This window comes from Loxodonta africana, chromosome 4 (genome assembly GCF_030014295.1).
Source record: "Loxodonta africana isolate mLoxAfr1 chromosome 4, mLoxAfr1.hap2, whole genome shotgun sequence".
NCBI classification, from domain to species: Eukaryota; Metazoa; Chordata; class Mammalia; order Proboscidea; family Elephantidae; genus Loxodonta; species Loxodonta africana.
Window position 1 is genome coordinate 91025243 of NC_087345.1, and position 17796 is coordinate 91043038.

Sequence of the window (17796 nt, forward strand, 5' to 3'; positions counted from 1 at the left end):
GTGTAGGCAGAGGAGAGAAAGAGTAGTAAGAAATACAGATTCACAGATGCCAACATAAACCAGGAGTGGGGTTTGGGAATGTTTTTGAAAGCAGCCAAGGTGATTCTGATTCCAGCTGACAAACATATGGGACCCATGGCTCATCTCTTCATTTAAACAAACAAACCAGTTGCCTTTGATTCAATTCCAACTCATGGCAACTCCGTGTGGGTCAGAGTAGAACTGCTCCATAGGATTTTCAGTGGCTAGTTTTTCACAAGTAGATCACTTGGCCTTTCTTCTGAGGCTCCTCTGGGTGGAGTCAAATCGCCAGCTTTTCGGTTAGCAGCCAAGCACGTTAACCATTTGTAATACCCAGGAAGTCCAGTGTACACGGTACTAAAGTAAAAAAGCACTTGATACCTGCTTGCACTCGTTAGGATCAGAAGAACCCACCCTGTATCAGAGTGTATCACAAGAATAGTCAAAGTGATAATTTTGCCGAGGGCAGTTGACACTAGCTCGATCCTTAACTATTTCAACTTCTAGCTATTATTTTACGCATCAGAAACCATTCATGCCTCTAAATTTCTTTTTGGAAATAAAAATCAGTATAGCAGTACTAGAAAAAGGTCTAAGTTGATACGCAGATTATAGGTGCTTAAATGCCAATTTAAATACTTAAAACATTTGAAAATTGGTCTAACCCTCTTCCATCTTTTTGTCCTTAGTACCATCTGGGATTGACAGCTCAGCCTGAACTCTACCTTCTGAACACCGTGGATGCTGACTCACTTGTATCTAGATGACTGACAGCCTGAGAGACTATATAAGAACAACTTTCTTTAAGCCCTGTTGTGCCAAGTGTCCTGTTACATATATTTGTTTAGTTCAGAGGTGAGTTTTGTTCAAACATCTTGAACAAAAGGCACAAATTTCCTCTTGGGAGGGTGATAAAAGCTCACAGCTGTAAGTGTACGTCAGAGAACCATCCGCCTTACAACAGCCACATATCAGCCAGAGTTAAGTAATTGGCCTTGTGATGGCCACACACCCCTATGGGCTTGTGTCTTGACTTCTGGGATATAAAAAATATGTATGTATATATATTTATGTACCTGAACATATCAGTTTGGGTAGAGTTTTTAAGATTATATAAAATCGATAAATCTTTTGTATTTTCTTAAAAATATTGTTCCGATAAATCAGATATTTGGTTTGGATAACAAGAAAGAAAAAGGACTGATGTTCTTTTTCAAAATGAACTGGTCAGATTGACTACCTTTTAATGTGATGCTCTACTATGCCAGTTAAAGTTTACCTCAACTTTAATCAATCAGGTTACATCCCTGTTATCTACTGATACTGGCCCATTCTTTCTGGAGAACCATTTCTTCTATTTGCCAGTCATATTAACCCTGATTATCAGCCAGGTTCGATAAAATCAATTTTATTCTGCTCATTGTAGCTTTTCTTGAATTTTTTTCTAGTTATTAAACAGATTTTTTATCATGGTATTTGCCAAAGAGCTTAATACTTAGTAATATGTAAGATCCCAAAGCCATATTTTAACCAATAATCGGTTCTGTGTTGTATTGTAACTCAGCCCATTCTGGTATTCATGTTTTAGGTGTAAACAGAAGAAAACATCTAAAGCTTAACTTTGTAAATACCAACATAAGATAATGGAGGTAGTCTGGTCTCTCAAGTGTGGATAGCCCTACCATATCTCTTGTACCTGTTTTTCCCATTTCAAGGTTCAAAGTCTATTTCCAGGAGTAACTAATATTTATGTTGTTGAATCTCCTAAGGGCATGCTGAGCATCTCCCTTTATAATATTTATACCAAGTAATATTAGATTAGAACTAGACTGGGAATTAGAAGACTGCATGTCACAAACTGCCTGCCTAAATGTAGGTTGTAGATTTTTTTTTTTGACCTGTCTTCCTAACCAGGATTTTTTTTTTCTTTAAAATTTTTATAGTAAAAACTTCAATATTTAAAAATTGAAAGCTTTCTCATAATTATCTGATCTGGCAACACTGGGCCCACATTCCTGCATGGAAGTACAGTTGGCTGGAACTGAATGGCAGCTGCCTTCTTGAAATGGCCTATCCTCCCCATTTCCTTCCAGCCCCAAAGACATGGAGTCTGCAGACCCTGCAGCCTTTGTGTGACTTTGAGCAAATCACTCCTCTTTTGGTACCAAAGTGAGTGTCTGAACTCTCCACCTTATTTTAAAAGTTTTAACTTTCCAATAAGATGTATTTAATTTTTTTTTTTTTTTAGTTCAGACATTGCCTATTTTCATTTATAATGGCTTGGCCCTCTACGTGGCAAGGCTTTTTGTAAAAAGATACATGAAAATTCCCTCATGTCTACTTCAGGGGCCTGTGAAACTTCTGATAGTAAGAGCGGTAGCCCTGCAACCCAGGCTAGAGTCCTTCTGATCTTAAAATTGAGACCTAGTTAACATCACTTACAAGCTTTCACTTGGAAAAGAGGCTCTAGAATGAGTTTCAGTGTTCTGGTTTCTTTTTACCCAAAGAAGATAACTCTAGAGGAACCAATTTGTTGGATCCCCCACCCCCTCTCTGGGCAATTTCGTTTATTGATAGTTTCAGGTGTTTTGGAAAAGGAACTAAAGGCAAAAATAAAATGGACCCTAATGTCCTTTTGCAACTCATAAAAAAGTGAAGTGGTTGGTTAAACTGAGGTTAAGTACTTGCTTAATTTCTATAGCTCTTCTCCATTCTAGGAACAGACTAGTGTTTACAAATATACCTCTCAGGTCACACAACTCTTATATCCAGAAAACTTGATAGTAAAGCTTGAATCACACTAAAACCAGTAGGGGAGACTGACGTCTCAAGAGTGAGTCTGGGGTAAATTTTTTACTAAGTTAAGAACACTTAATCATTTTCTAATTTATAGTTTACAGATCTGGATTTCCATATCAAATATGGTTATTGTAGATATTAATATATTCAATTTTGAGATTAACCTAGGTTGCATATGCTCAATTCTTGAGGTTTAACACTATGGAGTCAGTCTGTAATAGGATGCTCTGACAATATAGGCACAGAATATCAGAAAAATGCAAGTAAATAATTGGTATTAAGCAGCTGCTGCTACATAACTGGGGTGGGGGCGCTAATAAAAGGCAATCAGAGCATATCCAGGCACGTGGAATAGTTTCATTAGCAAGTGAGGCATCAGGGGTTACAGTATCCAACGAAAATATTCTTCTCAATTTCAAACATTAAGCCCACAAAGCTTTGCCCAGGAAGTATTTTGCAAATTCAGGTACAGTATATTATCTATTTGTAGGGTCTTCCTGCAATGACTGTCCCCCTTTACCCAAGCTAAAGAGGGTAAATGAGCATCTTTTACACTTCCTAACCCTTCTCCAAGTGTAATTTTATGTCTTAATTTAAACATAATTTGTGGATTCTCATGCATAGCTACCCTCAATAAATGCTTTGCATTGCTTTTTTCAAGCAATAAAAATATTATTTTGTTTCCTTCAGAGTACGATTAGAAAATGCTGGAGCCAATCTGGCTTTGTGAGATAGGCCAGTTTCTAAATAAACACTTCTGTTAAAATGTTTTAATGCTGAGCATATATTGAGATTGGAATCTTTCCAGGAGCCTGCTTAGAAATATGTTTTCATTGCACAGTCAACATGAAGGAATGACTGTGTCTAGGCCAACTGTCCTCAATTTCCCTGACCTTCATGGAACATCTTAGATCCAGCTGCTGAGATATTTACTCCAGTGGAATAAAGCAGTTGTCTGTTTTCCAAAGAGGACAGCGTTGACCAAAATATATGCACTTTTTGGTGGCACTTGAAGAGCCTCAGGATAGGCACAGATAGCAACTTCTAAAATAATTACTTATGCTAATGAGAGAAGTGTATATAATACACAGAACAGCCTGATAATATCTAGAATGGAGACATATTTTCAGATACTCCTAAATCTTTCCCTTCCCCAACTACTGAACTTCCCCTTCCTGTCAGCTTAATCCTCCCCTATAGGAGACACTGAGGAAAACACCATAGGTCATCTTACAATGCAGCGAAAAAATGTTTTTGGATTTCTTTCGTAGGCTTGGAGTCTTAGGGAGTAAGCCTGAGCCAAGACAGTTCCGACTTCAGCAAAGTCTGGTTACTTTTTTTAGAATCCTATTTTTTTATGACAGTTAGAGAAGTGTTTGAGGCCACAGATACACTTAACGTTTAACATCTACTTTGAACAGTGTTCTACCAGGTTAATAATAGTCCTTCCAGACTAGATTCTTTCACCCTGCAACAGTACTGCCATCTGGGAGAAATGGGATTTGTAGCAGTTTACCTTTGTACTCCTAGAAATCTGTTCAAGAAATAGAAAAATACACAGATATTTAATTGTTAAGCATTTATCTTTGCAGTAAAATAGTCAAGTTTCCATATTAGAGTGAGGAGTAGAGTGGTGGACAAACTTTAAATAACAACATATCTATTCTTCTCTGATACAATTGCTGGTCACTCTAAAAAAGAGTTTATGAAAGCCTCAGTTACATGACCCTGTTTGGGGAGAATTAAGCATATGGAGTGTTAAGAATGGAGTATTGCATTTAAAATGGAGATAGAAAGTTTTTCTGTAGCTATTATTTAACTACTACTTTGCAGATTGGTTTGGCATAATATAGATTATTTTCTTGCATTAAGTAGGAAATAACGCTAAATGTTAGAAAATCATGTCCTGGGTTTTGAAAGATGCCAACAAAGGGTCTTTCTGAGTTATTTATGATTGTTGATTTAGAAGCTAACTTTTTAAAACTTTGAGGCACAGTATACCAAAGCCATGAGAATTCTGTCTGATACTTTTGCAGTGTAATTTGCTACTATGAAAAATTCATTCCTCCTAATAAACAGTTTTCAGAAGCCTTCTTGTCTGTCTTTTTCCAGCCAGTAGCTTCATTTTTTAGTCACACTGAAGAATCGAGGTTTGATGTAATCCTTGTACATGGAATAGAGAACACCTAGAAACATAAAGATGTATACCAGTAAATAGCACATCCATGGGAAACAAACACTGAAATCTTCCCACCGGTTGTTTTCTGAAATTAGCCTATAATTTAAAAACAAACAAAAATCTTCCACCTTACTAATTTTTGATTTAGACATTACAGGTGGCCCCAGAAAAAACAAAACAGAACTAAGAGCCCTTTAAGAGCTGTATGAATCCGAATTGGTCATGTTGCTCTGTCATCCTAAAGTTTGGATTTTAAAATACTGTTGAAAAGAACTAGGAAACTGGGCAGATTTTACCAGACACTAAGATAAAAAATGAAGAACATCATGCTTGGTAAAGTAGAGGATCAGCAAAAAGAGGAAGACCCTCAATGAGATAGATTGACACAGTGGCTATAACAATGGGCACAAACATAGCAATGATTATGAGGATGGTGCAGGACCGGGCAGTGTTTTCTTTCTATGTACATAGGGCCGCTATGAGTCAGAACCGACTGCATGACACCCAACAACAAGATAAAAAATAGCCAGCTCAATCAAGCATTTATTCAGTATCTGATTGTGCTCAGGATCCTTGGGAAAACAAAGGCGAAAAGCTCTAGTCCCTGCTTCTAGTAGTTGACAGTCTGGTAGGTGAATTAAAGGTCCCTGCTGGTGCACTGAAAACCCTGGTGGCGTAGTGGTTAAGTGCTACAGCTGCTAACCAAAAGGTCGGCAGTTCAGATCCACCAGGCGCTCCTTGGAAACTCTGTGGGGCACTTTGTCCTACAGGGTCGCTATGAGTCAGAATCGACTCGACAGCAACAGGTTTGCTTTAGGTTTTTGGCTGGTGCAGTGGTTAAGAGCTCAGCTGCTAACCAACAGGTCAGCAGTTTGAACCCACCGGCTGCTCCTTGGAAACCCTATGGGACAGTTCTACTCTGCCCTGTAGGGTCGTTATGAGTAGGAATCAACTCCACGGTTATGGGTTTGGTTTTTTGGGTTCGGTTTTTTTTTAGCCATGAATTTAGGCAGATGAGATGTATATATGGCTTCTATAAAGATGAAAAAAAAAATTTTTTTTTTTTTATAAAGATGAGGTCATGCAGAAAGGGGGATGTAGCCAAGAGAAGTCGCCTGGGGACTAAAGTAGCTGCTTCAGTGAATTTCAGGAATACCAGCACATGTTCATAAACAAAAGCAAGCTAAAGAGTCATGTAGATTTAAACTACATACAACTCACTCCCTCCCGCATCTCAGCAAGGCTTCAGTTTATCTGGTAGGTTGCCTAAATTAAACCTTTATTCCATTTTCCTTCTGCTTTCTTTCTACCAGAAACCCTGCTGTCATAGTAGTTATGAGCAACAGCTGCTAACCAGAAGGTCGGCAGTACGATTCCACCAGGTGCTCCTTGGAAACCTTATGGGGCAGTTCTACCCTGTCCTATAGGGTCGTTACGAGTCGGAATCGACTCGACAGCAGTGGGGTTTTTTTGTTTGTTTGTTTCCTTTCTATCAGTACTCGTTAACTTCTTCACCAAAGAATGAACACAGGAGAAAGGGTGGGTAAATTAGTAGTTCTCACATCTCAATATGATAGCAATGTGAGGCAGGTGTCTAATGAAAAATATTATAAGTATAGACAGGAATGTTTTTTAACTTGAATCATTCTAGTACCTGTGGAAAGATCATTTTCAGATTCAGAAGGAATTATAGGACTCTTTTCCCTGTCCTTTGACTTGTTGTTGTTAGTTGCCATTGAGTCTGCTCCAACTTATGATGACTTTGTGTCCAACAGAACAAAATTCTGCCTGGCCCCATGCCGCCCTCATAATTGTTGGCATGCTTGAGTTCATTGTTGCCTTCCAGCCCAGGGGGCTTATCTTCCAGCACTGTATCGGACAATATTGTGTTGTGATCCGTATGGTTTTCATTGGCTGGTTTTTGGAAGTCGATCTTCCTTGTTTGTCTTAGTCTGGAAGTTCTGTTGAAACCTGTTCACCATGGGTGATCCTGCTGGTATTTGAAATACCGGTATCATAGCTTCCAGCATCATAGGAACATGCAAGCTACCACAGAACAGCAAACTGACAGACAGATGGTGGCTTATTAGATACAGATGATTCTTCCCTCTTGCCTACCCCTCAAATGTTGGCACTCCCTGGAGTTCTGATTTCAGCTCTTTTCTTACCTAATTCATGCCTGTTGCTTCACTTACCAACTGTATGCTGCTCGTTTCCCTAAGTTAGATCACTCTTCTGAGTGCCAGACCTATATATTCATTGTATATGTAACGTTTCCATTGTATGCTGTATCCCATAGGAAAGGGGTCTCTAAACTTTTTTTTTTAATAATACTTTATTGTGTTTCAGTGAGAGTTTTCACAGCCAATTAAGTTCCCATTTAACAATTTCTACACAAATTATTCAGTGACATTGATTACATTTTTCACAATGTGCTAACATTCTTATGCCATTCTGGTTGTCATGTGAGTTTTTTTTTTTTTCTTTCTAAATTTTATGTTGTTGTTGAGAATATACACAGCAAAACATACACCAATTCATCAGTTTCTATGTGTACAATTTAGTAACATCGATTACATTCTTTGAGTTGTGCAACCACTCTCATCCTCCTTTTCTGAATTGTTCTTCCCGCTATTTACATAAACTCACTGCCCCCTAAGGTTCCTATCTAAACTTTCTGGTGGCTGTTGGCAATTTGATCCCATATAGATAGTTCTTAAAAAGAGGATAATGCTCAAGGCAGACCTTTTTTATTAGTTAACCAAAATAGTTTGGCTTTAAGAAGACTTCAAGGGATTTTTTTTATATATATATAATTTTTATTGTGCTTTAAGTGAAAGTTTACAAATCAGGTCAGTCTCTCTCACAAAAACCCATATACACATTGCTACACACTCCCAATTACTCTCCCCCCTAATGAGACAGCCTGCTCTCTCCCTCCATTTTCTCTTTTTGTGTCCATTTCGCCAGCTTCTAACCCCCTCCACCCTCTCACCTCCCCTCCAGGCAGGAGATGCCAACATAGTCTCAAGTGTCCACCTGATCCAAGAAGCTCACTCCTCACCAGCATCCCAAGGGATATTTTTGGTTTAAGTTTAAAAATTATCTCAGTTCAAAAATAGTTTCAGGGGTTCATCCACCCTCCATGGCTCCAGAAAGTCTAGAGTCCACGAAAATTTGAAATTCTGTTCTGCATTTCTCCTCTTTTGATCAGGATTCTTGTATAGAATCTCAGATCAAAATATTCAGTAATGGTAGCCAGGCACCATCCAGTTCTTCTGGATTCACTTGAAAAGGATGCAGTTATTCATGGAGGCAATTAGCCACACATTCCATGTCCTCCTCCTATTCCTGACTCTCCTTCTTCCTTTGTTGCTCCAGGTGAATGGAGAGTAATTGTTGTGTGTTGGATGACCACTTACAAGCTTTTAAGACCCCAGGTACTACGCAACTAACTAGGAGGTAGAACACAAGCACTAAACATGTTATTAGGCCAATTAACTGGGATGTCCCATGAAACCATGACCCTAAACCTTCAAACCAAGGAACCAAATCTTATGATATGTTTGGTTGTACAGAAGTTGTGTGTCATTGTTGTAAATACATCTATCATAGAACTTTTGCCAATTTAACTTTTTACAGGTGTACAGCTTATTGACAGAAATTACAGTAATTGGCTGTGCAGTCCTACCCTTAATCAGTGTGATTTTCTATCACCGTTAACTCCCCTTCTCTCCCTCCCTTCCGCCTTTGGTAACTACTAATAAATTTTGTTCTCTGTACATTTGCATTTTCTTGTCTTTTTGTATAAGCAACCAGAAAAACCAAACCCATTGCCCTCGAGTCAATTCCAACTCATAGCAACCCTACAGGACAGAGTGAAACTGCCCCATAGTGTTTCCAAGACTGTAAATCTTTATGGAAGCAGACTGCCACATCTTTCGCCCACAGAGCAGCTGGCAGGTTCAAACTGCCAACCTTTTGGTTAGCAGCCAAGCACTTAACTAGGGATCCTTTATAAAATAAGGTCATACAATATTTATCCTTTTGTGATTGGCTTATTTCACTCAGCATATCTTCAAGCTCCACCCATACTGTAGCAGTATCAAGACTTCATTCCTCCTACTGGCTGAGTAGTACTCCATTGTATATATGTACCACATTTTGCTTATTCATTTATCTGTTGATGGGCATTTAGATTGTTTCCACCTTTTGGCTATTGTCAGTAGCACTGCAGTGAACATTGGTGTATGCATCTCTTTTTGAGTCTTTGCTTTTAAGTCTTTTGGGTATATAGTTAGGAGTGGAATTGCTGGGTCATATGGTAGTTAGGAGTGGAATTGCTGGGTCATATGGTAGTTAGGAGTGGAATTGCTGGGTCATATGGTAGTTAGGAGTGGAATTGCTGGGTCATATGGTAGTTCTATTTTTAGTTTTTTGAGGAACCACCATACTGTTTTCCATGACGGCTGTACCATTTTGCATTTCTACCCGTAATGGATAAGGGTTCAAATTTCCCCACATCCTTGCCAGACACTTTTCTGTGTTTTGTTTTGTTTTGTTTTAAATCTTAACCATCCTAGTAGGAGTGAAATGATATCTCATTGTGTTTTTGATATGCATCTCTCTGATGGCTGATAACACTGAGCATCTTTTTATGTGTTTGGTGGCTATTCGAATGTACTCTTTGGTGAAATGTCTGTTCAGGTCCTTTGCCTATTTTATGATTGGGTTGCCTTTTTGTTGTTAAGTTGCTGAAGTTTTATATATATGTTTTGGTTATTAGATTCTTGTCAGATATATGGTTTCTGGAAATATTCTCCCAGTCGGTAGCTTGTCTTTTCATTTTTTTTGTAAAGTCTATTGATGAACAAAAGCTTTTAATTCTTATGAGGTCCCCAGTTATTTATTTTGTCTTTTGCTGTTTGTGCTTTTGTTATTAGAGAATCCATTGTTGAAAGCTAGGCCTGACAGCGTTGCCCCTGCTTGTTCTCAGAATTTTATGGTTTTAGTTTGCACATTTAGGTCCTTAATCCATTTTGAATTTGAGGCATGGATCCTGTTTCATTTTTCTGCATGTGGAAATCCAACTTTTCCAGCACCATTTATTGAAGAGACTCTTCTTTCCCCATTGAATGGACTTAGCACCCTTGTCAAAAATCAGTCGACAATAGATGTGTGGGTTTATTTCTGGACTCTCAATTCTATCCCATTGGTCTCTATTATTATATCAGTACCTGGTTGTTTTGATTACTGTAGCTGTATAGTATGTTTTAAATGAGTCCTGCTACTTTGTTCTTCTCTTTCAACATTGTTTTAGCTATTCAGGGCCTCTTGCCATTCCATGTAAAGTTGAGGATTGGTTTTCCTATTTCTGTAAAGAAGGCTGTTAGAATTTGGATCGGATTGCATTGGTCTCCAAACTTTTAAATTATACATAAGAAGATATGTTGAGCATGCCTCTCAAAATGTGCATTTATTTGTAAATAATATAAAGTACTATAGTCAATCTATGTATTAGTAAAGCTTTTTGTTTTTAAGATAAAAATATTTTTTTCTCACATCTCCATGGGTATAAGTATTCTAATTTGGAGATATCTGCCCATAGGCAATCAGTCAGTATAATATAAAGTTAAGAGTTCAGGCTCTGGAGTAGATTGCCTGTGTGACTTTAAACAAGTAACTTTTTCTCTCTAGATCTCAGTTTCTCCATCTGTAAAATGGAATAAAAACAGTACCTAACATAATAGGGAAACCCTAGTGGCTGCGTGCTGTGGCTGCTAACCAAAAGGTCAGCAGTTCAAATCCATCAGGCACTCCTTGGAAACTCCATGGGGGCAATTCTACTCTGTCCTATAGGGTCACTATGAGTTGGAATCAACTCGACGGCAATGGGTAATGGGTAGCCTCATAGGGTATTTACTGTGATACATGATATATAAAACAGAGTGGCTGGCACATAGTAAGCACTGATTAGTGTTAGCTATTCCAGAACACTTAATTGTGCTCATGAGGAACCTGTACATACCAAAAGGTAGTCATTCAAGCAGAACAAGCAGATACTGCATAGTTTAAAATTAGAAAAGGTGTATATCAAGGTTGTATCCTTTCACCATATATATAAATGGCGTGGGGGTGGTACCTGACCTCCTCTAACTTCACAAGGGGGAAGGAGAATCAAGATCAACAGCCCAAGGCTGATTCCTATGAGGCAGAGTTCAGACATGTCTCTTCTGTCTGTCACCTTTACCAATTCTGAAACCAGACATCCCTCCCACAGCACTCCCTACTTCTCTGCTGGATTTGGTAATTCATTGCAGTGGCCACACAGAACCCACAGTCAATACTCATGATTATGGGGTTTATTAGGGAAGTAACAGTTACAATTAAGGCTCAGGAACACTCAGGGTACAGTTCTTGCATCAGGACAGCCTCCTTCTCAGCCGTGCTTAAAGGCGCACCTCTCCCTGGACCTTGGCCTCTGCCCAAAGGCACTCAGCTTTCTCTCTCCATGGGCCCGGAAGCCCACCACTGTCTCCTGCTGCCAAGTCTCTGCTGCCAGCTCTCGCTTCCTTCAGTGTTACAGCTCTCTCTCTGTCTGTCTCCTGGTTCTAGGAGGTCCTCAGCACAGGGATCCCAGGTCCAAAGGATGTGCTGGCTCCTGGCTGTTCTTCCTTAGTGGTGGTAGGATCTTCTCTTTCCTGCTCCTGGGGTGCCTCATTTCAAACCCAGTGGAATGGCAAAACTGACCAATCCCTTTAGTAGGCCACAATCACCCTATCACACAGTCCCACCCAGTCACTTGTGTGGGAGTTACAAACCGTGCCAAGAAAGGCCACACAAAAGTGATCCATCGTACCACACCATACTTATTCACTCTGTATGCTGAGCAAATAATACAAGAAGCTGGACTATATGAAGAAGAATGCGGCATCAGGATTGGAGGAAGACTCATTAACAACCTGCGTTATGCAGATGACACAACCTTGCTTGCTGAAAGTGAAGAGGACTTGAAGCACTTACTGATGAAGATCAAAGACTACAGCCTTCAGTATGGATTATACCTCAACATAAAGAAAACAAAAATCCTCACAACTGGACCAGTAGGTAACATCATGATAAATGGAGAAAAGCTTGAAGTTGTCAAGGATTTCATTTTCCTTGGATCCACAATCAAGGCCCATAGAAGCAGCACTCAAGAAATCAAACAGAGCAGGCTGTCTCATTAGGGGGAGAGTAATTTGGACTATGTAGCAAGGAGTATATAAGTTTTTTTGTGAGAGACTAACTGGATTTGTAAACTTTCACTTAAAGCACAATAAAAATTATATTAAAAAAAAATCAATGTTTTGATTGAGCACATCTCTGCAAAAGACCTCTTTTAGGACTAAAGTGTTGCTGATCCAAACCATGGTATTTTCTGTCACCTCATATGCATGTGAAGGCTGGATGATGAACAAGGAAATCTGAGGAAGAATTGATGCCTTTGAGTTATGGTGTTGGCAAAGAACATTGAATATAACATGGACTGCCAGAAAAATGAACAAATCTGTCTTGAAAGAAGTATAGCCAGAATGCTCCTTAGAAGCAAGGATGGTGAGACTTTGTCTTATGTACTTTGGACGTGTTATCAAGAGGGACCAGTCCCTGGTAGAGGGCATCATGCTTGGTAAAGTACAGGGTGAGCAAAAAAGCAGAAGACCTTCAACGAGATGGAGTGACACAATGGCTGCAACAGTGGGCTCAAATGTGGTGAGTATGGCACAAAATCGGGCATTGCTTCATTCTCTTGTACATAGAGTCGCTATAAGATGGAACCGACTCAACGGTACCTAACAACAACAGCATTATTGTTTTATTCAAAGGACATCCATCTTCCCACCAAATCTGTTGCTTCTTCTTTTTCCTTTATATTAGTGAAAATTAAAACCTTCCATCATATTACCCAAACCAGAAACTTGGGAATCATCCTTGATTCCTCCTTCTTTACTTTCCCCAATGTCTTGGTTGCCAAGTCCTCAGTTTTTTTGGAATCCATCCCTTCCTCTCTATTTCCACTGCCACTGGCTTAATTCAGATTCATTTAATAGTCTGATTGGTTTTCTCTGTCTTAATTTTCTCCCCTTCTTTTCAATTGAGTCTCTAGGCATTTCCTTGTTCCTTTTAACATTTTTTTTCCCATGGTGAAATATAACATGCATGTAGACTAGCACATGAAATGACCTGATTAACCAGTAGTTACAGAGTGAACGCCTGTAATTATGAATCAAGAAATAGAACATGGCAGGTATTCTAGAAGCCTACCAGATTTCCTTTCTGACTATAGACTTCTCTCTTTCCCATAGATAACCATTGTTCTGGGTTTTACAATAATCATTTTCTTCCTTGCCTTTATAGTTTGACCATCTGTTTATGCATTCTTAAACAAAACAGTTCCATATTGCCTGTTTCTGAGCTCTGTACAAAGCAAGAAACTGTCTGACTATGTTATTCTCCTATTTAAACCCTTCACTGTCTCAGCCTCATCTTTTCTCTCTTCAGCTTGCAGTCATATAAACCTGTTGTGGGTTTAAGCTATTACTACATATCCCAGAATTCCCTTGCCTGCATAGTTCTGAGTTAGCCTGGATCATAAGAGACATTTTGCACAAGATTTGGAAGGCAGGAATTGAAGCAGCAGCCATATTCTTTCCACACTTGGAAAGTTGATTGAGGGCAGGAGGCGCAGTTCCAGCTCTTTCATGTTGCTTATCTGCTGGATCATCTTGCTGTTATTATAAAAGTATTATAATGACGTGCAAGGACCTGGAGATGGAAAACCAAAAGGGAAGAACATGCTCTGCATTTCTCAAGCTGAAAGAACTGAAGAAAAAATTCAAGCCTCAAGTTGCAATATTTAAGGATTCTGTGGGGAAAATATCAAACGACTCAGGAAGCATCAAACGAAGATAGAAGGAATACACAGTAACATACCAAAAAGAATTGGTCGACATTGAACCATTTCAGGAGGTACCATATGAGCAGGAACCAATGGTACCGAAGGAAGAGATCAAAGCTGCACTGAAGGCATTGGCAAAAAACAAGGCTCCAGAAATTGACAGAATATCAGTAGAGATGTTTCAACAAATGGCTGCAGTGCTGGAAGCACTCGTCTGTGCCAAGAAATTTGGAAGATGGCTACCTGGCCAACTGACTGGAAGAAATCTACATTTCTGCCTATTCCCAAGAAAGGTGATCCCACCAAATGTGGAAATTATTGAACAATATCATTAGTATCACACACAAATAAAGTTTTGTTGAAGATCATTCAAAAGTGGCTGCACCAACGTATCGACAGGGAACTGCCAGAAATTCAACCTGGACTCAGGAGAGGACGTGCAACCAGGGATATCATTGCTGATGTCAGGTGGATCCTGGCTGAAAGCAGAGAATACCATGAAGATGTTTACCTGTGTTTTAATTGACTGTGCAAAGGCTTTCCACTGTGTGGATCACAGCAAATTATGGATAACATTGTGAAGAATGGGAATTCCAGAACACTTAGTCGTGCTCATGGGGAACCTTTACATAGATCAAGAGGCAGCCCTTCGAACAGAACAAGGGGATACTGCGTGGTTTAAAGTCAGGAAAGGTGTCCATCGGCGTTGTATCCTTTCACCATACCTATTCAATCTGTATGCTGAGCAAATAATCTGAGAAGCTGGAATATATGAAGAAGAATGTGGCATCAAGTTTGGAGGAAGACTGACTAACAACCTGCATTATGCAGATGACGCACTTTGCTAGCTGGAAGTGAAGAGGACTTGATGCACTTACTGATGAAGATGAAAGACCACAGCCTTCGGTATGGATTACACCTCAACATAAAGAAAATAAAAATCCTCACAACTGGACCATCATCATAAATGCAACATCATGAAAAATGGGGAAAAGATTGAAGTTGTCAAGAATTTCATTTTACTTGGATCCACAATTAACACCCATGGAAGCAGCAGTCAAGAAATCAAAAGATGCATTGCATTGGGCAAATCTGCTGCAAAAGATCTCTTTAAAGTGTTGAAAAGCAAAGATGTCACCTTGAAGACTAAGGTGCGCCCGACCCAAGCCATGGTGAAATGCCTTTCACATGCCTCCTATGCCTGTGAAAGCTGGACACTGAATAAGGAAGACTGAAAAAGAATTGAAGCCTTTGAATTGTGATGTTGGTGAAGAATATTGAATATACCATGGACTGCCAAAAGAATAAACAAATCTGTCTTGGAAGAAGCACAACCAGAATGCTCCTTAGGAACAAGGATGGTAAGACTGCATCTCACATACTTTGGACATGTTGTTAGAAAGGATCAGTCCCTGGAGAAAGACGTCATGCTTGGTAAAGTAGAGGGTCAGCAAAAAAGAGGAAGACCCTTAATGAGATGGACTGACACAGTGGCTGCAACAATGAGCTTAAACTTAACAACTACTGTGAGGGTGGCGCAGGACCAGGCAGTGTTTCATTCTGTTATAAGTAGGGTTGCTATGAGTCAGAACAGACTCAATGGCACCTAACAACAACAACAGCATCTTGCTGCTGTGGGGCAGCAGCTAGGCCCACAGTTCCTTCTGAATCACCTCCTTTAGCTGCTCTGGATCCCGGGCCGGTTGTGGTCTAACTCCATAATGTAGGGTGCCAGCTTCTCCTGCAGGTCACACCATGATCAAAGTTGGAGGTGGTAAGAGATTGATACAAGTTCCAATTGTGTTTGTGGGCTCCAGTTCATATTTGCAGATTCCAGTTTACTTTTCCTTCCCATCTGCTGCCTTGCTGACTTCAAGCCCCAGCATTAGAAACATAAGCAACAGCCTCATGTGGCATATTTAAGTACCTCCCAAATTAAAAAAAAAAATTTTTTTTTACCTCTATAATAAATCACTTATTGTGTATCGTTACTAGTAGTTTTGCTTCTCTAATCAAACCCTGCCTGTTATAGAAATTAGCATTAGAAGTGCTTCCAGAGAAACAGAACCATGAGGTTCTCTGCATTGGTTCTGGGTTATCTGGAATTGGTTCTGTGATCTGATTAAGGGCGTTAGTGATCATTTTTCCGGCGGGAAAGGGGATGCCAAACGTCTATGGCATGTAGTATCAAAAATTTCTTAAATTATCACTGATAGGTACCTATATTCAAGTGTCTATAGGAAGCAGGGCTTTCAGTAATCAAGTATTTGCTGCCACAGAACATTTAGTGGAAATAAAGAACATAATGAGGTTGATTGCTTCTACTCGTGCTGGCGAACTTGGCTTTCCTGTCTTCATTCCACTGTGGCCTCATGGGAAAAAAAAAGATGGGCTTTTAATTTGAACTCAAGGTCCCGCTCAAGAGACCTGAAGGCTTTTATGACTACCCATAAAGAAACCCTTAACTCCTGCAGCTCTAAGACTGATACTTTTAAAACCACACACAAAGGCTATGAGTGGCTAATCACAAAAAAATCAACACAAGTTAAATTCCCAACTTTCCAGAATCTCTTATGTTAAAGTTAGGGCATTGCTTTGGAAGGAGTAGACCCTGAAAATTCAAATGGAGACATACGAGCAGATTTCAATAAAACTGGGTCCTTGAAGCCCTATATTCTACTGAGACTTCTTTGCTGGTAGAAGCAGTCCTTCCATTCCTGTCTAAAGCTGACTCAAACCTGGACCAAAAGGCAGTCTCCACTAACTGAAGCCAAGATGCTAGAACTTCCTTGGTATACTCTAAAGCAGTGGTTCTCGACCAGGGGTGGTTTTGTCCTCAGGGACATTTAGTAATGTCCAGAGACATTTTTGGATGTCACAACTGTAGAGGCCAGGGATGCTGCTAAACATCCTGCAATGCACAGGTCATGCCTCTACAACTAAGAATTGTTCAGTCCAAACTGTCAGTAGTGCTGAGGTTGAGAAACCCTGCTGTAGGGGAAGGCATCCAAAGGCTTAGAGAGATTGGAATGTTAGAGTGCATTTATCCTGCTCATTCACCCCCTAAATATACCCACTCCCTTCAGCAAGGCTTTGAGAAATACATTTGTGAAGGGAGCCCCAGCGTCCTTGAAGAGTTTTGTGGTGACTATTTTTGTGAACCAGAGATGACAGTGGGAACTTCTGGGCTTCCTAATTCAATGCAAATGATGGGATCTTGAGGTGGCAGAGATCAAGTGGCAGCATTTAATTGACAGAGACAAGGTAGACACAGTTGCTGTAATGGGCAGGAAAGGCTTAGCAGTAATCAGAATAGTCTCAGCCACAGAAATCTTTGGCACTGACTAATTGATCATGGTGTACCTAGAATTGAAATCGATGGGCAGCATATAAGCAGACAAGCTCTACATCTGGTGAACAAAAGTCTCACCACAATAGAGAGCCATGGCCCTTTGACCAATTGCCACATTTGAGTCAGTTTATTGACCCTCAGCCCGTTGAATACAGCAGAGGCCAGATCCTCTTCTTTCTAGCCTTCCCCAAATGGACCTGTGGCCATATACCAGGGTGTCTGTACACTGAGAAAGAAGCATTAACCACACTTTGGAGGGGTTGCTGGATACCGTTTCTGATTTGACACTATTTCCTGGGGCATTAGTTTGCTCTACCGCTCGAAGTAGGGGCTTATGGAGGTCAGGTGATCAATGAGATTTTGCTGTGGGTCTGTTTCACAGTAGGCCCAGTGGCTCCCCAACCCACCCTGTGATTATTTTCCTAGTTCTAGAATGTGTAATTGAAATATACATACTTAGCAACTGTCAGAATTCCACCACTGGTTTCCTGACCTGTGGAGTCAGGG

The 17796-nt window shown here is 39.9% G+C and overlaps 2 protein-coding genes across 11 annotated transcripts in view; one reads left to right on the forward strand and one right to left on the reverse strand.

Annotated features, from left to right (window-relative positions):
• The window catches only part of SLC11A2 (solute carrier family 11 member 2), a 134744-nt gene that overhangs the window by 34692 nt on the left and 82256 nt on the right, over positions 1-17796 (forward strand). For 5 of the 10 annotated variants that reach the window (XR_010321853.1, XR_010321854.1, XR_010321852.1 and 2 more), the window contains exon 17: positions 711-876. Coding sequence is in view for 3 of the 10 variants with exons in the window: in XM_023556315.2 (XP_023412083.1) it covers positions 711-788 (78 nt within the window). In the remaining 7 variants the exon portion in view is untranslated. Of the gene's footprint in view, positions 1-710; positions 4909-17796 lie in introns of those variants that run through there. The other 5 variants (XM_010596624.3, XM_023556315.2, XM_003405778.4 and 2 more) reach the window with 1 other exon arrangement.
• HIGD1C (HIG1 hypoxia inducible domain family member 1C) overlaps positions 2220-17796 on the reverse strand; it is a 58880-nt gene continuing 43303 nt past the window's right edge. Inside the window, exon 4 of the mRNA XM_064284235.1 lies at positions 2220-5006. Within this exon, the coding sequence (XP_064140305.1) occupies positions 4942-5006 (65 nt within the window). The 3' untranslated portion in view covers positions 2220-4941. The remainder of the gene's footprint in view (positions 5007-17796) is intronic.